The 18,608-nt window shown below is 47.6% G+C and overlaps 1 protein-coding gene across 6 annotated transcripts in view; it reads right to left on the bottom strand.

The window, feature by feature from the left end:
• The window catches only part of ETS1 (ETS proto-oncogene 1, transcription factor), a 131,885-nt gene that overhangs the window by 36,291 nt on the left and 76,986 nt on the right, over positions 1 to 18,608 (bottom strand). The window contains exon 1 of one of the 6 annotated variants that reach the window (XM_053203890.1): positions 5,285 to 7,007. The exons of the other annotated variants lie outside the window; for them this stretch is intronic. Coding sequence (XP_053059865.1) covers positions 5,285 to 5,297 — 13 coding nt within the window. The 5' untranslated portion in view covers positions 5,298 to 7,007. Of the gene's footprint in view, positions 1 to 5,284; positions 7,008 to 18,608 lie in introns of those variants that run through there. 6 annotated transcript variants of the gene reach the window in all.

Genomic DNA, 18,608 nt, shown 5'->3' with positions numbered 1-18,608 from the left:
TCCAGGAAGGTTGACAAAATGATGGAAAATCCCAGATTGTTAAGAGGGAAAAATGGGGGGGGGGGAGCGGATCAAATGTTGATTACATAACATCCAGCCCTTCAAACAATGGAGTAATCACATGAGTCACCAAGAAAGACATCAATGCCGCCCCTTTGTGCCTACTCCACACACCCAAGAACAGCTAAGTGCGAGGTCCAAAAGTGTCTCCACTTAGAGTCGAAGTCAGCTTTACCTCAGAGAAAGTAACTTTTTCTTTAACCCCAGAGCATTATTTTTGAAAGGGACGACCAACTGTAGCATCCTTACCTCCCAGCACGCAGAACATGCGAGTCAATCAACAAATGGTCAGTGAATTCAGTGTTGTCCCAATTTGAATCAACCTTCCTTCCCTTCACGCCCGTCCAACACAAACCCACGAAGTCGAACGGCGTGGGTTTTGTTTTGTGTGTTTGTTCCCTCCACTGATTTATGATTCGATGAAAAGAACTTTACTGATGGCGGATATTGGCCGGGACAACCCATGTGGAAAATACAGGCCAGGCCAAACGGACAAAGTGATTCTGCTGCAAGCTGGAAGTGAAGGAGGAGATTGGCTAGGAGGCCCCAGGCATTTTCTAAACAGAAGATGCCAAGGTGATGTGAAGGCCAAGGATGACAGCAGAAAGCCTGAGAAAGAGGTTTCCTGGAGTCTGTTTCCTATAACTCCACACACTCTGGAAGTATGGCCTGGACAGGACTGCTGGGCTGACAACTCTCCATGCGCGTTCCTGCTTCCTGTTAGGGAACCAGCCTTTTCAGGCTCTCGCTTGCTCTCTCCAAGAGAAGCAGCTGGAGTTACTTTCACCTGTCCACCTCAATGCCATCTCCAACAGCCTGGTCCACACGCTGTCAGCTGCAGCTGTACAGCACCCATCAGCTTTGTCCCTGGCCCAGGACACAAAGTGCCGGATCCTTTGGAAAAGGGCTCACAGCCCAGCTGGCTGGCAAAGGCCAACCCCACAAACTTGGGACACCTGCACTTGCACTCGATGAGCTCAGCAGAAGGCATGTCATTGCTTCTGGACCCAAAGGATTCAGACAGAAAAGTCAGAGCTATTCTCCCTTGTTAAAACGGGTGGAATGCTGGTTTCAAAAAATTCAAACCTCCTCTGCAAGCGAGTGAACAATCAGCCAGGCCCATCTTTATTAGCAGGATGGGCGCTGTGTTTAAAAGGCGATGAACATTCCCAAGCAGACATTAATCTCAAATATTAAACTCTTTTTGTATAAAATACGAACGCAAAATCTCCCCCCCCCATTGCTAATCCGTGGCTGCAGCAGTTCTATTAATTACACTGATCAACAATAATAATGACATCATTACACGGGTGGAGAATCCAACCTGCTGTAGCCCAAGCAGGCATCCCTGTCATTCCTGCCACATTTGGTCTCATTACCCATTATAACATTTTTGCACTAGGTACCAAATATTTCTAATTTTAGGAATGGCATCTAGAAATTGATCAATGCCCCACCCCAGAGAAATTAACTAATTATATTTCATGGACAGGTACTAAAATGGCCTTTATGTTAATATTTGTATTGGCAGTATCTTGAATTTAAATAACACGTTTGTCTCCAAATGCTGAGAACCTGACCTGAAGATATATTATGCCAATACAGTGAAGACTAAACAGGATGCATTAGAAAGTGAAAACATTATGAGCGTATCAGGTTTCTAACCCAGTGATTATCCTTCAGGACCCTACATGTGGGTTAATATTTATAAGAATCACCGCGAGTTTTGGAGAAAAGAGTTGTACAGAAGCTAGGGAATAAGGAATAGTCCCAAACTCCATCTTACCAAGATTGTACAGTATCGAGGCGGAAATGAGCACGTAGCACTACTTGAATCAGTAAGGGCATAACGAACCAGGGGCCTTCTGAACTTATGGAAACATCTGCTCGTTTTTCACTGCGGCCTGACCCGTGAACAACAGCTTATACACACCCCATGGATGGTTTAAGTCAAACGCAGAACAAGGGTTTCGATTCACTCATATGCAACTCAAAGTTTGGGGCTGTTCGATGTCCAAGAACCCATGCAAGACGTTTTCATGTGACTTTTCACACCATCCCTTTAAGTCGTTTGAAACCAAATGGCTCGTATCAACCATGTTACATAGAATCTAAGCCTGAAGTGATGTGTGTTCTGGGAAAAGTCAGGCCATGGCCTTACTGACCTGAGATGTTTCTCCCCTCACCATTCTCAAACTACAGAAGAAAAGGGGAGCATCGGGAAAGGAAGGGTTAGGTGATGAAAGACAAAGCCAAGCGCTAGAAACACCAGGTGCATTATTCCAGTCTCGCACAGTCTCGCACAACCATCAGACTGGCCAAACCCCAGCAGGTTACCATGATAATTAGCTGTGTGTGGTGAGTGCTGTCCCAAGGAAGAGCAGCCTGAAAGAAACACCAAGAATGAATAACATGCCTTACAGCCAAAAGCTGCTTTTTGGTCCACAAAGATCTTCCATGAACACTATTTCACAATATCACCCGGGAAACTTCTGAGGCTCCTGGGAAGATATTACAGGATACCCATTTTACAGATGAGGAAACAGAGCTCCAAGGGAGCAAGAGACTGGCGTGAAATCACACAGTGAGCCTTTTTTTTAATGTTTATGTTTATTTTTGAGAGACAGACAGAATGGAGCAGGGGAGGGGCAGAGAGAGAGGGAGACACAGCATCCGAAGCAGGCTCCAGGCTCTGAGCTGTCAGCCCAGAGTCCAACGTGGGGCTCAAACCCACGAACCGTGAGATCATGACGAGCCGAAGTTGGACGCTTAACCCACTGAGCCACCCAGGTGCTCCACAGAGCCATTCTTTGAACTCTTCAATCCAAGCTCTTTCTACTCTACTCCACTGCTGCAGCAAACAGGAACAGATCAGAGATCCAAGAAAACTAAAAGTCCTACAGCTCAGAGAGAGAAAATGGGACTTGCATTTCTTTCTTTCTGTCTTTCTTTCTTTCTTTCTTTCTTTCTTTCTTTTTTTTGGACTTTTATTACCTAGTTTGAAAATTAGACACATTTGAGGAAATAATTATAAACTTAAAGTTTATTTCTTAGCTTGACAATTAGATACATTCGAGGAAATAATTACAGACCTAAGCACTAGCCCCATAAAGACATAATTAAAAGCCATTTACAGAATCAACTGTAGTCTTGTCCTTGTTCGAGAGAATACGGGTAGGGACACTTCCTTCCTTCCATACAAAGTACCCAAGTTAAATGACAACCTGGCTTCCTTCCCTGTCTGTGTTCACCCCTGAGTCACCCTGATGTGTGATCATGCACATCATATAAGGTGCATTAGTTACATAAGGTCTTACTGAAATACGTTTCTTAAAGTGAAGGAAATCAAAAGAAATCTTTTGGTTCATAGGGGGAGGAAATAAGAACGACAGTCCCAAATGGAAAGAGAGCCCCAAAGACAAGGGGGAAAGATGGCGTGGGGGGTGTGCAGGGGGCTTGACCCAGCCTGTTGCTCAAAATCCCTGGGTTCTTATCCCAGTTTTGCCACTAACATAATCACCCTGGATAAGTCACTTAATCGGGGCATTGCTACAAAGAGGTCTGTTGATAGGTCTAATACATCCCTCATAGCATTTTGAATTTTCCTTATGGCACTTTTCAAACATACACCGAAGGAGAGAGACTAGTACAATGAAATCCCATTCAAAAGCTATCAAAACACTACCCATTCTATTTCACCTCCTTCCTCACACACTGAAGACATGTAAAGCTCATCTCAGGCCACATGTCCTCTCACCCACAGATATTTTATTGTCACGAAGACATTCTCTAGGTAAAGGAGGACCATAATGTGAAAGCTTACGTGAGACAGATAAACTCCTGGAAAAATATGATAAAGATTACTTTCCACGGTGCTTACATTTTATTTACTGGCCCATCTGAACCACAGAACTTGTTTTCAAGCAGCACTACCATGATCTGGAACGTGAGGAAGTTGGATCAGAGAGAGGAACTCAAATCGGGATGGTAAGCCAGCGCCTTTGACTCCCGTGTCCTACCAGAAGAGACTGCAGGGATCATTGTTCCTGATGGTTAATGTCCGCATGAACTTCTAACTGTGACTTTGGAGTGTGCAAGAAAAGGCTGGAGCTCCTGGGAAGCATCCAAAAGGGAGTGCCAAGCCACCTAGAAAGTCCCAGTGTGGGACGGATTGCTCTTTTAGATCAATAGAAATAGAAAAAACTGGCTGTGGCCAGCAACTGATAACTGACTCCAGAGCAGCTTGTTCCTGGAAAGTTGTCACTGGTCTCTAAGAGGACTTCCCCCAGTGAAGATACTGGGATCTCTGAAAAATGTGAAAGGGAATCTCAAAACCCATTCCACAGCCCTCTCTCTCATTTGCGGAAGGGTGGATCGGAACTGGGCATGAAGAGACCTGGAAGGATCCTCTTTCTCCCACACTCCTCAGTCTAAAGCCTGTAGCAGGCCCTAGATCGTATAATCCACAAAGCTTCCGGCTGTGGTTAGTGCAATGAAGGGAAATCGATGTCCCTCCTCAGCCCCTCGGCTCCGTTGTCATAAACCTAATGATGTGACAGCAGTGAGGGGCAAGCAGGACTCTGCTCCAGCAAGCACATATGGCGTGGTGCCCTTGTGGAGCCATCCATCCCTACCAAACGGTCCATCACTGCCCCCAAGTAATGGGACACCATGAGCTCTGAAACAGACTTCTCACAGCTTCCGCCCTTCTCTTTACATATCCAATCTCCTAAGAGTCACCGGCCAATAAACCATCCCAAAGGCGGTGGGGGGGGGGGGGGGGAGGGTGGTGGAGGGAGAAGTTGTACAGAAAATCCCCAATCCACCCTCCAATGACGTGAGTGACCAAAATTGCAAGCCAGTCTCCAGTGACAGCATCTCGGCTCCACTGCCAAGGTGCACCGCCACTGGGGAGTGCACACCTCTCGGGTACGACATGCCAGCGCAGAGGTAGGCGCCCCTTCTCAGGGGGAAGCCGCCTCGGGACAAAAGAGATGGTCCTCGGCGAGGCACAGCACGCTCCCTAGTGCACTGGGACAGCGGCCCCGGGTCCTGCAGCCGGGCCTGGGAAAAGAAGCCTGCAGAGAGGACTCCTGAACATCGAACATCTGTAGGAAGTGACTTCAGTCCGCTCCCTTCTTCCCTTCATCCACCCTTGCCCCATCCCCCAAAAGGAGTTTTAACACATTATTACCGCCGAAGTCCTGAGGATTTGGTGACTCACCAGGCTCACACATGGTTCCAATGAGCCCTTGACCATTACATGGTAGGGGAGCAGGAAAAACAAATGAAAGCAGTTGTAATTCGGCAGCGCCGGAGTTCAGACCTGCCAGACAAAAGGGATTGCAGGCATGTTCCCAAATCCGTTCAGGCACCTGACATGCAAAGCTATTTTTAATCACTGGATTTATTTCTTTCCTACCCCCTCCACCATCCTCCACCTCAGCAAATGTTTCGAAGTCAGAGCAAAACCCAAATTAATTCCAGGTGTTCAGGGAAACCCAGAGAGGCTCTTCCGTTCCAGAATCTGAGCCAGAAAACAGAACTGCCCCCTGGGCCCTACAGCTAAATTTTCTTGCTCTTTCCTTAGAATAGTTCAACTCTCCTACCCTAAACGTTGGGCAAATGGCCTGAAAGAGGAAATATCGGAACAAGTGGAAGGACTCCTAAATCACATGTTGTTTGTTTGTTTGTTTGTTTCTAGCAGCCCTGGCCAAGTGAAGGTGCCAGAGACAGGGTCTCCAAGACCACTGAGACAGAGCATTCTTTCGTTACCCAGGATTCTCTCCCCTCCTTGCAGTGAGGATGAGATTAAATGTGTGAAAATGCCAGAGCCTACTACATAGTAGGTGCTCAGTAAATTCTTGGTGACCTGAACTAAAAAGTGTCTTGTAAAATACCAAGACTAAAAACAAAAACAAACAAACAAAAGATGTACACAATTTTATTTCCTGATGTTCAAGAGACAGCAAGAAGGCCTCTGGCCATTTCGCCAGGTACAAGGAAGCAACTGAGAAAATGAAAAACTTATTGCGAAACAATCTGATTCTGAGAGGTCACTGGAAATTGACATCTCCTGAATCTGGCTCTTTGTTTTACCAGACTAAGCGGGAAATCTGCAAACGAGAGAATCTTTCTTGCAGCAACAGCCTCTCAAATGTGTCCTGCCAGAAGACCTCACAGCTACAGGATCCAATGCACCGAAGATGCCTCTTGGTGTTCAGCACTTCCTAAGAGTGCCACTTTAGAGCCAATGTGCCACAACACAAAATGGTAATTCTGTGCTCAAAACTCTGTTCTGTAGGTTTGCAGCTTGCCCAAACCCAAGCTGCACTTGACCCCAATCACATGCCCTGAAATGGACTGACTCTCGCGCGATTTAACTACTGAGATTAGGATGCCTGCATAAAAGGCCCGGCTCCGTAGAGTATTTTCAAGAAAAACTAAAAGTTCTTAAATGATCATGTAAAGCCACTTACAGAGTGCGTCACGTGTTTCATATCATTTCCTGTGGGCAGGATCACACTTGATTCCCACCATATCACACATTTTACAAGTCCTGAACATCCCCAAACTGTGCGACTTCTTTGTCATGAACACCACGGAGAAAAACACACAGCCGTGTTTCCACATTATTCAGGACGAAAGCATGAACCGGCCCCTTTCTACCCCAAGGCTTTGCAGACAGTTACAGGAGATCCTACAGGAGATTCTCCCGTCTCATACTTCTGTGAGGGCAAACTCCTGTCCTGCCTTCAACTGAAATCCCCGTGACAGGACCATTGGCTCTTGGTACCCATGTGGCAGAAGATAACCCCACCCAAGATGACCCAGGGAAATATGTGACATCCTACATCTTGCTTCCACCACTCCTAGTTTACGTATCAGTCTTCGATGCCTCACAGCCTGAGATCCCGGAGATGCTGGTTAACTGGGCTGACCAATTTATTTCACTTCAATTGCCCCCCCCCCTCCAGTGCACCACCTCTTAATTTCCAGCACGGTTATAGGAACAGAATTTCCCCTGTTGCAGAACGTTTGCTCCCATACTCCATTATGACCCTGCAAACAACGAAGTGTGCACTCTCATCTCCACCACCCCGAGTGACTTAGCTGAGACAGTCAAGCCGGTCTCGTGGTCTAACCAGCACTCGCACCCAGATCCTCGGACACTAAAACCAGGTGTTTTTTCTACCCAGACCTATTAGCAGAGGTTAAAGCCGGGCCGAGAGAAATGCTGAGCACAAGGACATGTCTTTCTATTCCCCCCATCATTTTTATTAGAGAGAAAATTCTTCCTGGAGAAGGAAAGCACCTCAATCCCTGAGACCCTCTGCAGAGAGCAGTCACGTCACCAGAGCTGTTAGGGGCTCTACCGCACGACCTACCCAGAATCCCCCGGCTCGGGGCCCACTTGACGCTTGGGTCTGGGGGCAAGACAGGCATGGCGGGGGCTCATGAGGATCACCAGGCAGGCCAGGCTGATCAAGGTGGAGGATGAGGAGTTTTCTCCACGGGCAAAGGAAAAATCTGGGCAAACAAATGGAGTAGAGCCCGTTTATTTAGGCTGGAAGAGGTAAAGTTTTTCTGCACTTTTGAACTGTTTTCTCAAGGCCTGCCTCTCCCTCCCACGCAGGAAACAAACACAGAGACAGGCCTCTTGCAGCGAGGGCTCCAGTGGCTGAAGGCTAGCCCGGCAAAGGCTAGAAGGAAGAGGGGCAAGGGGTGGGGGGCAGGGTGCACAGGGGGAGCAGACAGAGAGGAGCTGGGAGAGGAGAGGGAGGGGGAGAGCTGGCAGGGAAGACAGAAGGCAGGAGGGCAGAGACGGAAAAGAGAGGCAACGAGAGGAGAACGCAGAGGAAGCAAATAACTGGGAAATCTTAAACCCGCATAAAGGCCAGAGAGCAGAGAAGAAGTGGGCTGGGAAGATCCAGCAACTTCCAATTAATGATGTTCAGAAAGCAGCATTTTTCCATCAATTTTGAAAGGAAATTCTCCCTCGACTTTCTTATTTATTTATACATTATATAAATACATTTTTTAAACCAAAAAAGGACCGTTTTTTTCCAATGGGAAAAAGCCTTGTCTGAGATGAAAGCCGGTCTTCAAAAACCCCTCAGAGGAAGCTGAAACCCCACATGTCTTGGTGCTACAGAAAGAAAAACAAAGTGGACATTCTTCCTGTGTTCTAAGGCTTTTTTATGCAGATGTGTTTTTCTTTTAATAAATAAATCTGGACACAGAAGGAAAACGCGTACACACACACATTCACACAGTTCAACTGTCTGCCTTCAACCCAGGGAAACCGCAGTGAAAAATAAGAATACGTAAGCCTGTTTGCCGAGTGCAGGGACAAAGCTTCTCAACATGCCAACCACAGCCAGTAAAGCTATATGCTCTACCTACGTAGCCTGCCCAGGCTCCCCAGGTGGACAAGGGACTGTGTGGTAGGGAGCAATGGCAATCAGAGGTAGGGCTGGACCGGAGACCCAATCACCAGGCTTCCCAGAAGGGCCCACGGCGGTCTTTTAGGACAACACCTGACTTCCTAAGACATGCAGTCGCTTGGTCCTTTGTGAGGACCACTCAGGTTCCCTCCCGGACCGCAAGAACGATTTCTTAGTGATCACACACACTGAGCTCAAATCTGCCTTCTAATGAGTTCTAGCCTTTGCCCCTCGTGCTGGAGGCTGAAGCCACGCATACAGGTTTAACCTTTCTTCATCTATCGGCTTACCAACGGCTTTAACATCCCGCCGTCACCGCCTCTATCCAGGCTTTCAAATTCCTTGGTGGTTCCTTCAACCATTCAGGACGGTATGGTTCGTGCCCATCTGCCCCCTGCTACCCAGAAGCATTCCTGTGAGCCCGTGTTCCTACAGAGCATCCTGAGCCAGGCCAACATCATACTTCTTAAGAGAAAAGGACACAATCACCCTAACACGGTCCACCTCTGTGGGCCCAGCCGGCCACGGGGTTTTCCAACAGCCACACGACAGAGGCCACTCAGAGTGCACTCCCAGGCCTACTCTTCCACAGGGACTGAAGTTCAGCCAGTTCTGCACCCGTTGACTGAATCTTATTAACCTTAGTGTCAGGCTTCACATTTATCCTTATGGAACTTGACCTCATTTGTTTGGATCCATGTTTCCACGTGCGGAGATCATTTTTATATCACGAGTCTGTCCTCATTCTATGAGCTCTGTGCCATGTGCAATTCAGTAAGTATGCTTTCTGTGTCCTTCTCCAATCTGACCCCCCGATAAAAATGTTGAAAAGGCAATGACCAAGTCCTGAGCCCCATAACACCAGAGACCATGCATCATTCTGACACGGGTGCATTCAACCAGACCCTTTGGGTACAGCTGCTCAACCAGTTACAAATCCTCCTGATTTTACCACCGGTGGATCCCCATATCCTCATTTTCAGCACAGATCTATCATGGAAACACTTGGACAAAACCTTCACTGGAGTCAGAACCTGAGGCTACAATTTTCAGATGCTCTGCCCAGGAAGCCAGTTCTCCCAGTTTGTCACTAAGGCCCAGGCAAGTGCAAAGGCAGCTGAGGGAATGAGAGCTGGGATTCAGATCTCTACACAAGGAGAGAACGAGAGAGAGACCCAGAGAGGGAGGGGGGTGGGAGGGAGGCAGGGAGAGAGGAGAGGAGGGAGGGAGGGAACAAGAGAGAAAGAGAAAGAGGGACAGAGAGAGATGGAGAGAGGGAGGGAGGGAGCTGCAGCCACTTTGCATCCAGAAACAATGGGCATTTAGGGAACAATGGCTACAGACAAAGTCTTGGTCTATTTATATCTGCCACTGTGAGTCCCAGACAGGAGGAACTGGAAGTCTGCCCTGTATGCACAGCTCCAACTGGACCCGAGCTGGGAGGAAGATGAGGTCACCAAGAATGCTGCCTGCTTATAACGGGCTCCTTTTTGCTTGCATAGTTTCTTCTTAGCCTAAAGGATCTCTTTTGCCAAGTGAAGTCTGCTTGCCTACTTGCTAAAATACAGCCATCACTGAGAAGGGGTAGGTCATATGTGTAACTGCTGCTCAGCCAGGCCAAAGCAATGAAGGCCTTTCTCTATAGAGGTCAAAGGAAGGTGGGGATGTCAAGGGAAGCCTAGCCAGTAGATGGAGGTCAACTCTGTGGTTCCTGAAACAGAGGAGTCCTATCAGATCTGTTCAGTACACATGTCTCAAGGCACTATGAGTTTTCCTGCAGGAAAGTTCCCTCCTCACTCCTTTGGAGCTAGCAGAAAGAGGCTAGGAGCTGAAACTCACAAATACGTCTGTCTCACGTCTCATGACGATCTCTGCCTCCCCTTTAATTTCAGCCCCTTCGAACAGTCTCTCTCTTTTCTGGAAAGGTCATCTTCTGCTCTAACATTACTTTGGAGTGATCATCAATCTTTTTTTTTTTAATTTTTTAATGTTTGTTTATTGTTTCTGAGGAGAGAGAGAGCATGAGCAGGGGAGGGCAGAGCAAGAGGAAGACATGGAATCTGAAGCAGACTCCAGGCTCTGAGCTGTCAGCACAGAGCCCAACGAGGGGCTTGAATTCACGAACCACGAGATCATGACCTGAGCCGAACTCGGACGCCTAACCGGCTGAGCCACCCTGGCGCCCCTGGAGTGATCATCAATCTTAATCCTTCCCGTGTTACTTATATTCTGTTTTTTATATGGTTCCGCTTCTCTTTGAATTTTTTTCTTTTCTTTTAATTCCAGTATAGTTAACAGACTGTGTTGTATTAGTTTCAGGTACACAATAGTTACTGTGTTACTTATATTCTGAATCCTCCAATCCTTCCTGAAAAGAACCGGCAGTAGCCACATTCAGCCTGTCACTGACACCGAAATGAACACGGACACAGCCGAGCCAGGGAAGGAGGGGTAGGGACGCGGCAGTGAGCCCTGCGGGCACAGTCACCCTGCTGCATCCCTCCACAGACAACCCTCAGCATCCACGAGCCACAGGTGGCCAGCGACTGCACCTTCCCGATCCGGTCCAACCTTACAGCCTCAAGAATCCTAAGTGCAAAGCTGGTATCTCCCAAAGGCAAGAAACTCATGGCTGATACAGAGATTAAGCAGCAATTAATCCGAGGAGTAATTTCCGCTTCCCATTCATGCCTACAAGCTCCTGTCACCAACTCCCCTCCTTGCTCCTAGAAAACCAACTCGAAATAGGCAGAAAGGAGCCTAAACATTAAGATCCTTTTCCTCCTTTACATTGAAATAGCTTAGAACGTGTCATTGAAACTATCCCAGGTAATGTAACCACATTCACAGGGAACTAGAAACAATGTTTTGGAATTTAAAAGCTTAAGCACAGGGCAGACAGGTGCCGGACATGGCTGCAGTCGGTGCAAACAACAAATGGTTAAGAGTGACGCGTTGTATTCCTTCACCACCCCACACCCTCTTCAGCAACTTCAGAGGTCCCTGAGTCAAGATGCCCAGGGTTTAGACCACTTGAGGGTGGTCTAAGAAACCTGAATTACAGGCTAAGATGATATGTACCACAACATGCAAACACTCCTGCACATCTTTCTTTCTAGGCAGATGGCAGAGACAGAAATGCAGAAGAAACATCGGACCACCTGAAATACGCCAATCTCTGAGGATGGAAGTAGGTGCGTGAGCCACCTGAGCGGACCCACTGCTTCGTTCAAACACTGCTTCCTGGACTCCACCACCCATGCTCCCAACAGGCTAAACATTGCCTTCTACTCCAAGGGCTCTGCTGAACCATCCCAGGGAAATTCAAGAGAGCCACATGGGTGGGGCGCCTGGGTGGCTCAGTCGGTTGGGCGTCCGACTTCGGTTCAGGTCATGATCTCGCAGCTTGTGAGTTCGAGCCCCGCGTCGGGCTCTGGGCTGACGGCTCGGAGCCTGGAGCCCACTTCGGATTCTGTGTCTCCCTCTCTCTCTGCCCCTAACCCATTCGCATTCTGTCTCTGTCTCTCTCAAAAATAAATAAACATTAAAAAAAAAAAATTTAGAGAGCCACATGGGAGCCACATGGCAGCAGCAGGGAGAAGTCAGAGACACAAATTCTCATCCTGAAGCGGGGCTGACATCAGAGAAGATGCAAAAGTTGCCACCCAAGGTATGTTTGGCAAGTGGCTGGGACTGCCCTGCCCAAGACCTATCGGTCTTCAAAAATGCCTGCACACCCGATAAAATGTACCAAAACCCGACGGCATTGCCCTAACACAGCACATCTGGAGCTTATACCATCAGGCTTTACGTATTCAACAACTCATGAAATAAAAGGCCGTGCTCAGTTTAGTAAACGTGATTGTACGTCCCTAATGAGGAATCAGAAATCCTATTGCTTTGAGGGATTTAGGTAGCAATTTCAGAGTACCAGCTCAGGTTCCCTGAGCTGCTAAAGGAGTACTTAGGACGAAGAAAGATTGCCTCAAAGGGATTATGGGTATTCTCCCTAAATCATTAGGTTCACTGCTTAAACCTATCATCTGAGGCCACTCCAAGGTTTGTTTAGATCCACCTAATCTATAATTTTGGCCCCTGTATCTTCAACTTTGGCCTTTTTTATGGCCTTGAGCAGTAACTATCATCCCATCCACCCCACTTGTGTGTTCACACTTTTCCTTGTCTCTCCTCCTCTATACCGACCTCACTATAGCGATATGACACAATAAAGCCTTATCTGGGGCCAAAAAGCAAGAAAGAGGAATTTATAGAATTTGCTATAAAACTTTAACAACTCCTTAGAGGGATGTTCTCCTTCCTGGCAACTCGACGTAATTACAAGATGAATGAAAAGCAGGCTGTTCATAGAGAGGAGGAGGGGCCGAGCTCTGTCACTGGTCTGGGGTCCTACGTGATTCTCAGTACCCAGAATCAGAAGGGCCTGTAGATGTCAGCTAGTTCAAACCCTTTCTTTTACAGACAGGGAAGGTGAAACTCAGGGAGGTGACATCAATGTGCCCTTGGTCACAAGGTTACTAATTCTAGACCTCTTGATTCCCTGCTCAGTATTTTTTTTTTCTCTCTACACCATTGCTGTTTAACTAAGGCAGTGGACCTGGGAGGAGTCAGTCTCCCTCACAACTTTGCTACTATCAAGATCAGGTTCATCATTCTGGACAACCACAGCTCCCCCTCCCCTAAGTTCCTAAAAATCACAGAGGATCAATCTGAACGAAGATCCAATACACGTGACGGGATGGTACAGACCCATGATGCTCCCTGTTCCCAGCGCAGACTGTAAGCTTACAATATCGATGGTCAGGCTCTAATACAGAAGCGTTTCCTTTGACGAGAGAGTCCGGCTGAATACCAGGAACTCGAAAGCAAGCAACCTTCAATGCCTAACTTCAATTGCGTGATACCACTGTATGTAACAGCTTTAAAATTTAAGGGTGCTATTCCTATGAATCCAGAGTGAAGGCAGCAGTTAATTTTAGTGACCTGTTAACCTCGACCTGAAAGGAGCACGGATCACCATCATGCCATTCAAAGATTCTATAACATTCCAGTCCTGCTGGTCCTCCGATCGGGTCGAGGGGATACAACAAACGCCACTGAAAAAGCCAGAACATAAAATCAAGGCCATTGGCCTGTACGTTGAACCTGATGCTTCTAATTAATGAATCAGTCAGACCACATGTCTGACTCCAGAGGCCATCTCCCAAAGTAACACAAGCACCTCCAGTCCTAAATGAAATCCATTTAAATTTAGGGAACTAAGGACTTAGGGATAGATACACCCAGCTGTGATCTCTCAGGCTCCACGCGCTGGTTGGTTTGTGGGTTTCTCTCCTATCGGAACAGGCCTCTCTCTCCTAATGGCCCCAAACCTTCTGACAAGCCCACTGCTGCCCCAGAGTCCCACCCACACCGGCCCAGAGCAGAAGGCACCAGATGTCTCTCCAGGTGGCAAACCCCAGAGGCTGAGGTCTCCAGGCAGACCTGCTCTCCAGATCAATGGGTATGATAGGCCAATAGGTGGAGAGCAGTGACCAAGTGATCGATGCAGAAGGGAGAGGGAGCAGAAGCCACTCTCCATCTGCCTGCGTCAGGTGGGAAAGACAGACAAAGATGCACAGCCCTCAGCCCTCATCCGCTGCTAATAAATGGCTCTGCCTCATCAGGAAGCCATTAGGAAATTGCAGCCACCGCAGCCCCCCGCTCTCGGACTGAATGGTCGGCATGCAGCTGGCGAAAGCACTCATTACTCTGCCCAGACATCCACTGGCTTTCTGCATGGTGGAACCTAACCAAGGGAGCCACCAGAATAAGGCTGGGGCTTGCCTGGTGAGGCGCCAGGGGATGGGAGGGTCTTTAGTGACTGTGGACATGCAGAGAGCACACCCCCCCCTCCAGGAAAGTGCTTGGATCACCAGGGAGAGTAGCAGGGGCTCTTCTCAGGACACACGGATCCACTTCATTCCTCTGTGGGGCAGCCTCGCTGGCATTCCTTTATGCAAAAAGAGCCACTGACTGCTCATGGGTATGGGGTTTCCGTTCAGGGCTGATGAAAATGTACTAGAATTACACATCAGTGATGGCTGTACAACTCTGTGAATGTACTAAAAACCACCGAACGGCACAGTTTAAAATGCTGAGTTTTATATTATAGAAATTAAATCTCTGCCTTAATACATCACCATTTTTTTAAGAGCTAGGGAGCCACCTGCTATGAGCCGCGCAATGCCTTGGTGATGGGAAGACACAGAGCCTTCACTCGGAGTTTCCCTTCTAGCGGGGGAAACAAACCTCACATAGGCACCCAAGCAATAGCCACAGAGTCACATCTCATGATGGGCGATACAACAATGACTAAGACAAAAGGTTTTGCAATGGAGACGAAGTGATATGGCTGGGCTCCAGAAGCCTTGGGGAAGAGGGCAGGAAACAGCTTGCTGATGTCCTGTGTGTAGGGGGTGAGAGACAGCAGCAGGGGGTGGTCAAGGTATGAAGGCCAACTCCAATGGCAGATGGATGGCATTATAGAGAAAAGGGAAGATGGAGAGGCTGGGACTCTGCCATAGGAAAGCCTTCTGAGATGACAGATAGGCTCTGCTCACTGGAGACCACGGGAGAGGCCGGGCAAGGTCCATTTCCAGAGGCAGACATGCGATGTCTACAACTTCCGGAGCCACTAACACATAAACACTGAGGAGAGGGCCACAGACTCCAGAACACCTCACATTCCCCAAACCCCAAGATGTCCCCAGGAGATGCTGCCCAAACACTCAGATTCCTATCCTACAAGGCTTTCAAGAGAAAGAAGTTTCCATCAGAACCTGGTGCTTTCTGGAGGTTTCTCTCCCAACCCCTGGAGGGAGACAAAGGAAGGGCAGACAGAACAGGGCTTCAGGCAAACAAACACCCAGCCAGGGCTCACTGGACATGAACCAAAGAAGGTGCAGTCACAGCACTGTGACCAAAAGAGATCTTTTGGAAAATTCTTTTCCAAGAGGGATCATGAGTTCTGTCCCCTGGAATGCCCCAGAGCAGTTCTGATTGGTTCCATGGCCCTGACTCAGAATGAGCACGGGCTCCACCCTCAGATGAGTAAATAAACTGACCCAAGAAATGGAGGGAGGGGGAGGAGGAAAGAGAAGAGTCGGGGCTGAGAGCAGGACAGGAACCAGGGGAAGGCAAGTGCCGAGTCTGGTGCAGGGGACAGACGGATGAAATTCTGACTCCATTCCAGAGACGGGTGGTGTGGCAGAATTCAAGGAAGAATATTCTCTGAGCCTTACACCCCACTCCAGCTGGGATACAGCCCTGCCTTGGCAGCCTGCTCACGGCTGCTTTATAATATACTGAATTAGTCACTGGATTAGCAAGCACATTTACACACACTGGCACACAGCTGTTTAAAGACACAGGATCCCCTTCTCTAGGTGCCAGATTCTGGCTGTAAATCAACCATTGCAATGGGCAAGTGGCACATCCCAGAGCTTCACGGTTCCCACAGACGTCTTTAGCTGCGAAGCACTTTAAGGAAAGTGGGCTAGAAGCTGGGAAGGTCTCACAGGCTTTTGCTGGGGGACAGAAGGGACGGGGTGCAGAGAGGAAAGAAAGATCAGTGGGCTTTTTCAAGTCCTGAGGCTTATGATCTTCAGCAGGTTTGCCAAATGCATCTGAGGGCCTGGACCCTCACAGGCAAGAGTGACGTTTCCCCCTGGTTTGCCGTATACACAGGTAGAAGTGTTTCTGTCCCAGACCTCGGATGCCTGAGGTCGCTCCCAAGGAAAGAAAGGGTCCCAGGGCAAAGAAGAGAGTCCTTCGGCAGTCAAAATAATTTTATGCCCTGATTATGACAATTCCAAGAAACGTCCCTATTGGCGAGGCGAGGGCAATGCCTGAAAATAAATCTTCTGAGTTGGAAACGTGACCGAAGTCCTACCTCAAGTTTGGTTAAGTATGCGTGAGTGCAGGGAAATACTGTGACTGGAGGCAGGGACTGCTCTGGCCCAATGGTTATGGGGGTGTCAAGTGGAAAATTTTCTGTAACCAGGTTAACAGAAACCACAGTTTTAACAACCGCTGAAATAATAAGAGCGCTGTCAGCAGGGAAGATGTGTGCAGAGCACGGTGGCCTAGGAGATAATGGTAAAATACCATTTACTGAGACCCTGTGAAGTGGAAAAATATTTTACAGGAATCACCTCAAATCCTTACAACAGTTCTGAAAGCTCTTTATTAGGATCTCCACTGTAAGGATCATTTTTGAAAAGCAAGGCTTTTCGACACTTTGCCTAAGGACAAATAAGTCGGCAGAAAGCCTGAATTCAAACCCAGGGCCGGCTCACCTCAACCCTGTCCTTCCAGGACCCCATGATGCCTGCAGTGATGGACATCATTAAAACCCACATCATGAATGACAGACTGTGATTTGGGGACAAAGATTCCTCTCTATGGAGCAACCTAAATGTAAACCCCTTCCCTTTGACTCAGATGGGATGTGGGAAAAAGGGAATGTGTCAATGTGTGTGTGTGTGTGTGTGTGTGTGCGCGCGTGTGTGTATAAAATATACATAGGTATAGGAGTATATAGATATGAAGATCAGGGGAAGAAACTCATGGCATAAACAAATCCACCTGACAAACAGAAGAACCAAATAAAATTACTAAAAAAGGGTGCAGTGCATTGAGGGTCCAGAAGTACATGCAGGAATTTCGAAAAGATTTGCAAATAGATTTATGACTGGTTTGTGTAGGAGGAGCTTATCTCGCACCAGCTTTTACTGTGTTACTTTTTTAACGTTTTATTTATTTTTAAGAGAGACAGAGACAGAGACAGAGCATGAGCAGGGGAGGGGCAGAGAGAGAGGGAGACCCAGAATCCGAAGCAGGCTCCAGGCTCTGAGCCGTCAGCACAGAGCCTGACACGGGGCTTGAACTCACAAACAGTGAGATCATGATCTGAACCGAAGTCAGACACTTTACTGACTGAGCAACCCAGGCACCCCCAGCTTTCAGAAATTCAAATATTAAGTCCTTAGATTTAGTTTGCCCATAAAAACACTGAAAATATTCTCTTCTTAGAAAGCAAGGCAGCCAAGGGCCACCGGAGACTGGACTCATCTTTGCTCCTTGCTCACTGTCTGCAGCACGTCTGTGAGCATCACAACGTGACCAAACCCTATGAACCCAGAGGCAAACTGCCAGGGCCCAATCTCATTGAAAAAAACCAACATCGCTGTTTTGTTCATCCAGCACCCCAACTCTCTGGAGACACTGAAGCCAGCCTGGAATTCCATATCCCCCCCCATTAGCCCATCCATCACAGAAGAGTATAGGTGAGGGTATAGAAAAGCCACAAAGCTCCCCAAAAGAAGCCTTCAGAAATCCAGAAATAAAGAAACAGATACTTGATTTTTCAAAAAACAAAAAAAAAAAAATCTCCAACTGAATCAGAGGTTCACGCCAGGTCTTCCATGTAGACATTGATTCATTCCATGTGTGTTTATTTATCTACAAACATGCCTGTTGCATCAAGTGGCCTCAAGGCCGAGACTTGTACCTCTGAACATCCCCTCCCTGGAGAATTCTAAAGGAAGGGTGGAGCTCCTCCTTCATTCCTCGATTTCCCAATCTGAAAAATGGGGGCCAAGGCTCCAATTCTGTATGCGAGTTTGGTCAGTTCAGTTAGCTACTTTTCATTTGTGTATTTTGAATTTGAAAATGCACAATGAAAACTCTGGGAACTATTTTTTTTTTCTCTCTCCCTGTATTACACATACCAGCGGTAGATATTTATAGATCTACTGAATGTTTTCTTCCTTACCCTGGTAATAATGAGGAGCCTAAAGAGCATAAAGCACAAAACGATGTGCCAAGAATCACAGCTTTCAATAAGAATGTTAGCAAATTTGCTCTCCCAACAGATTCTAAGTTGGTAGGACTTTGTAATCAGAGAGATCTAAGCTCAAATTTGTGACTCGAAAGCTCTAAGGCCTCCAGAAAACAGACTGAACCTTTCCGAGAGTCAGTTTCTTATCTTCAAAATGGGGATTAAAACACCAACCTCACCAAGTTGTTTAAGGAAGGGGA

This window comes from Acinonyx jubatus, chromosome D1, assembly GCF_027475565.1.
Source record: "Acinonyx jubatus isolate Ajub_Pintada_27869175 chromosome D1, VMU_Ajub_asm_v1.0, whole genome shotgun sequence".
Classification (NCBI taxonomy): domain Eukaryota; kingdom Metazoa; phylum Chordata; class Mammalia; order Carnivora; family Felidae; genus Acinonyx; species Acinonyx jubatus.
This window is presented reverse-complemented; position numbering and strand designations above follow the sequence as displayed.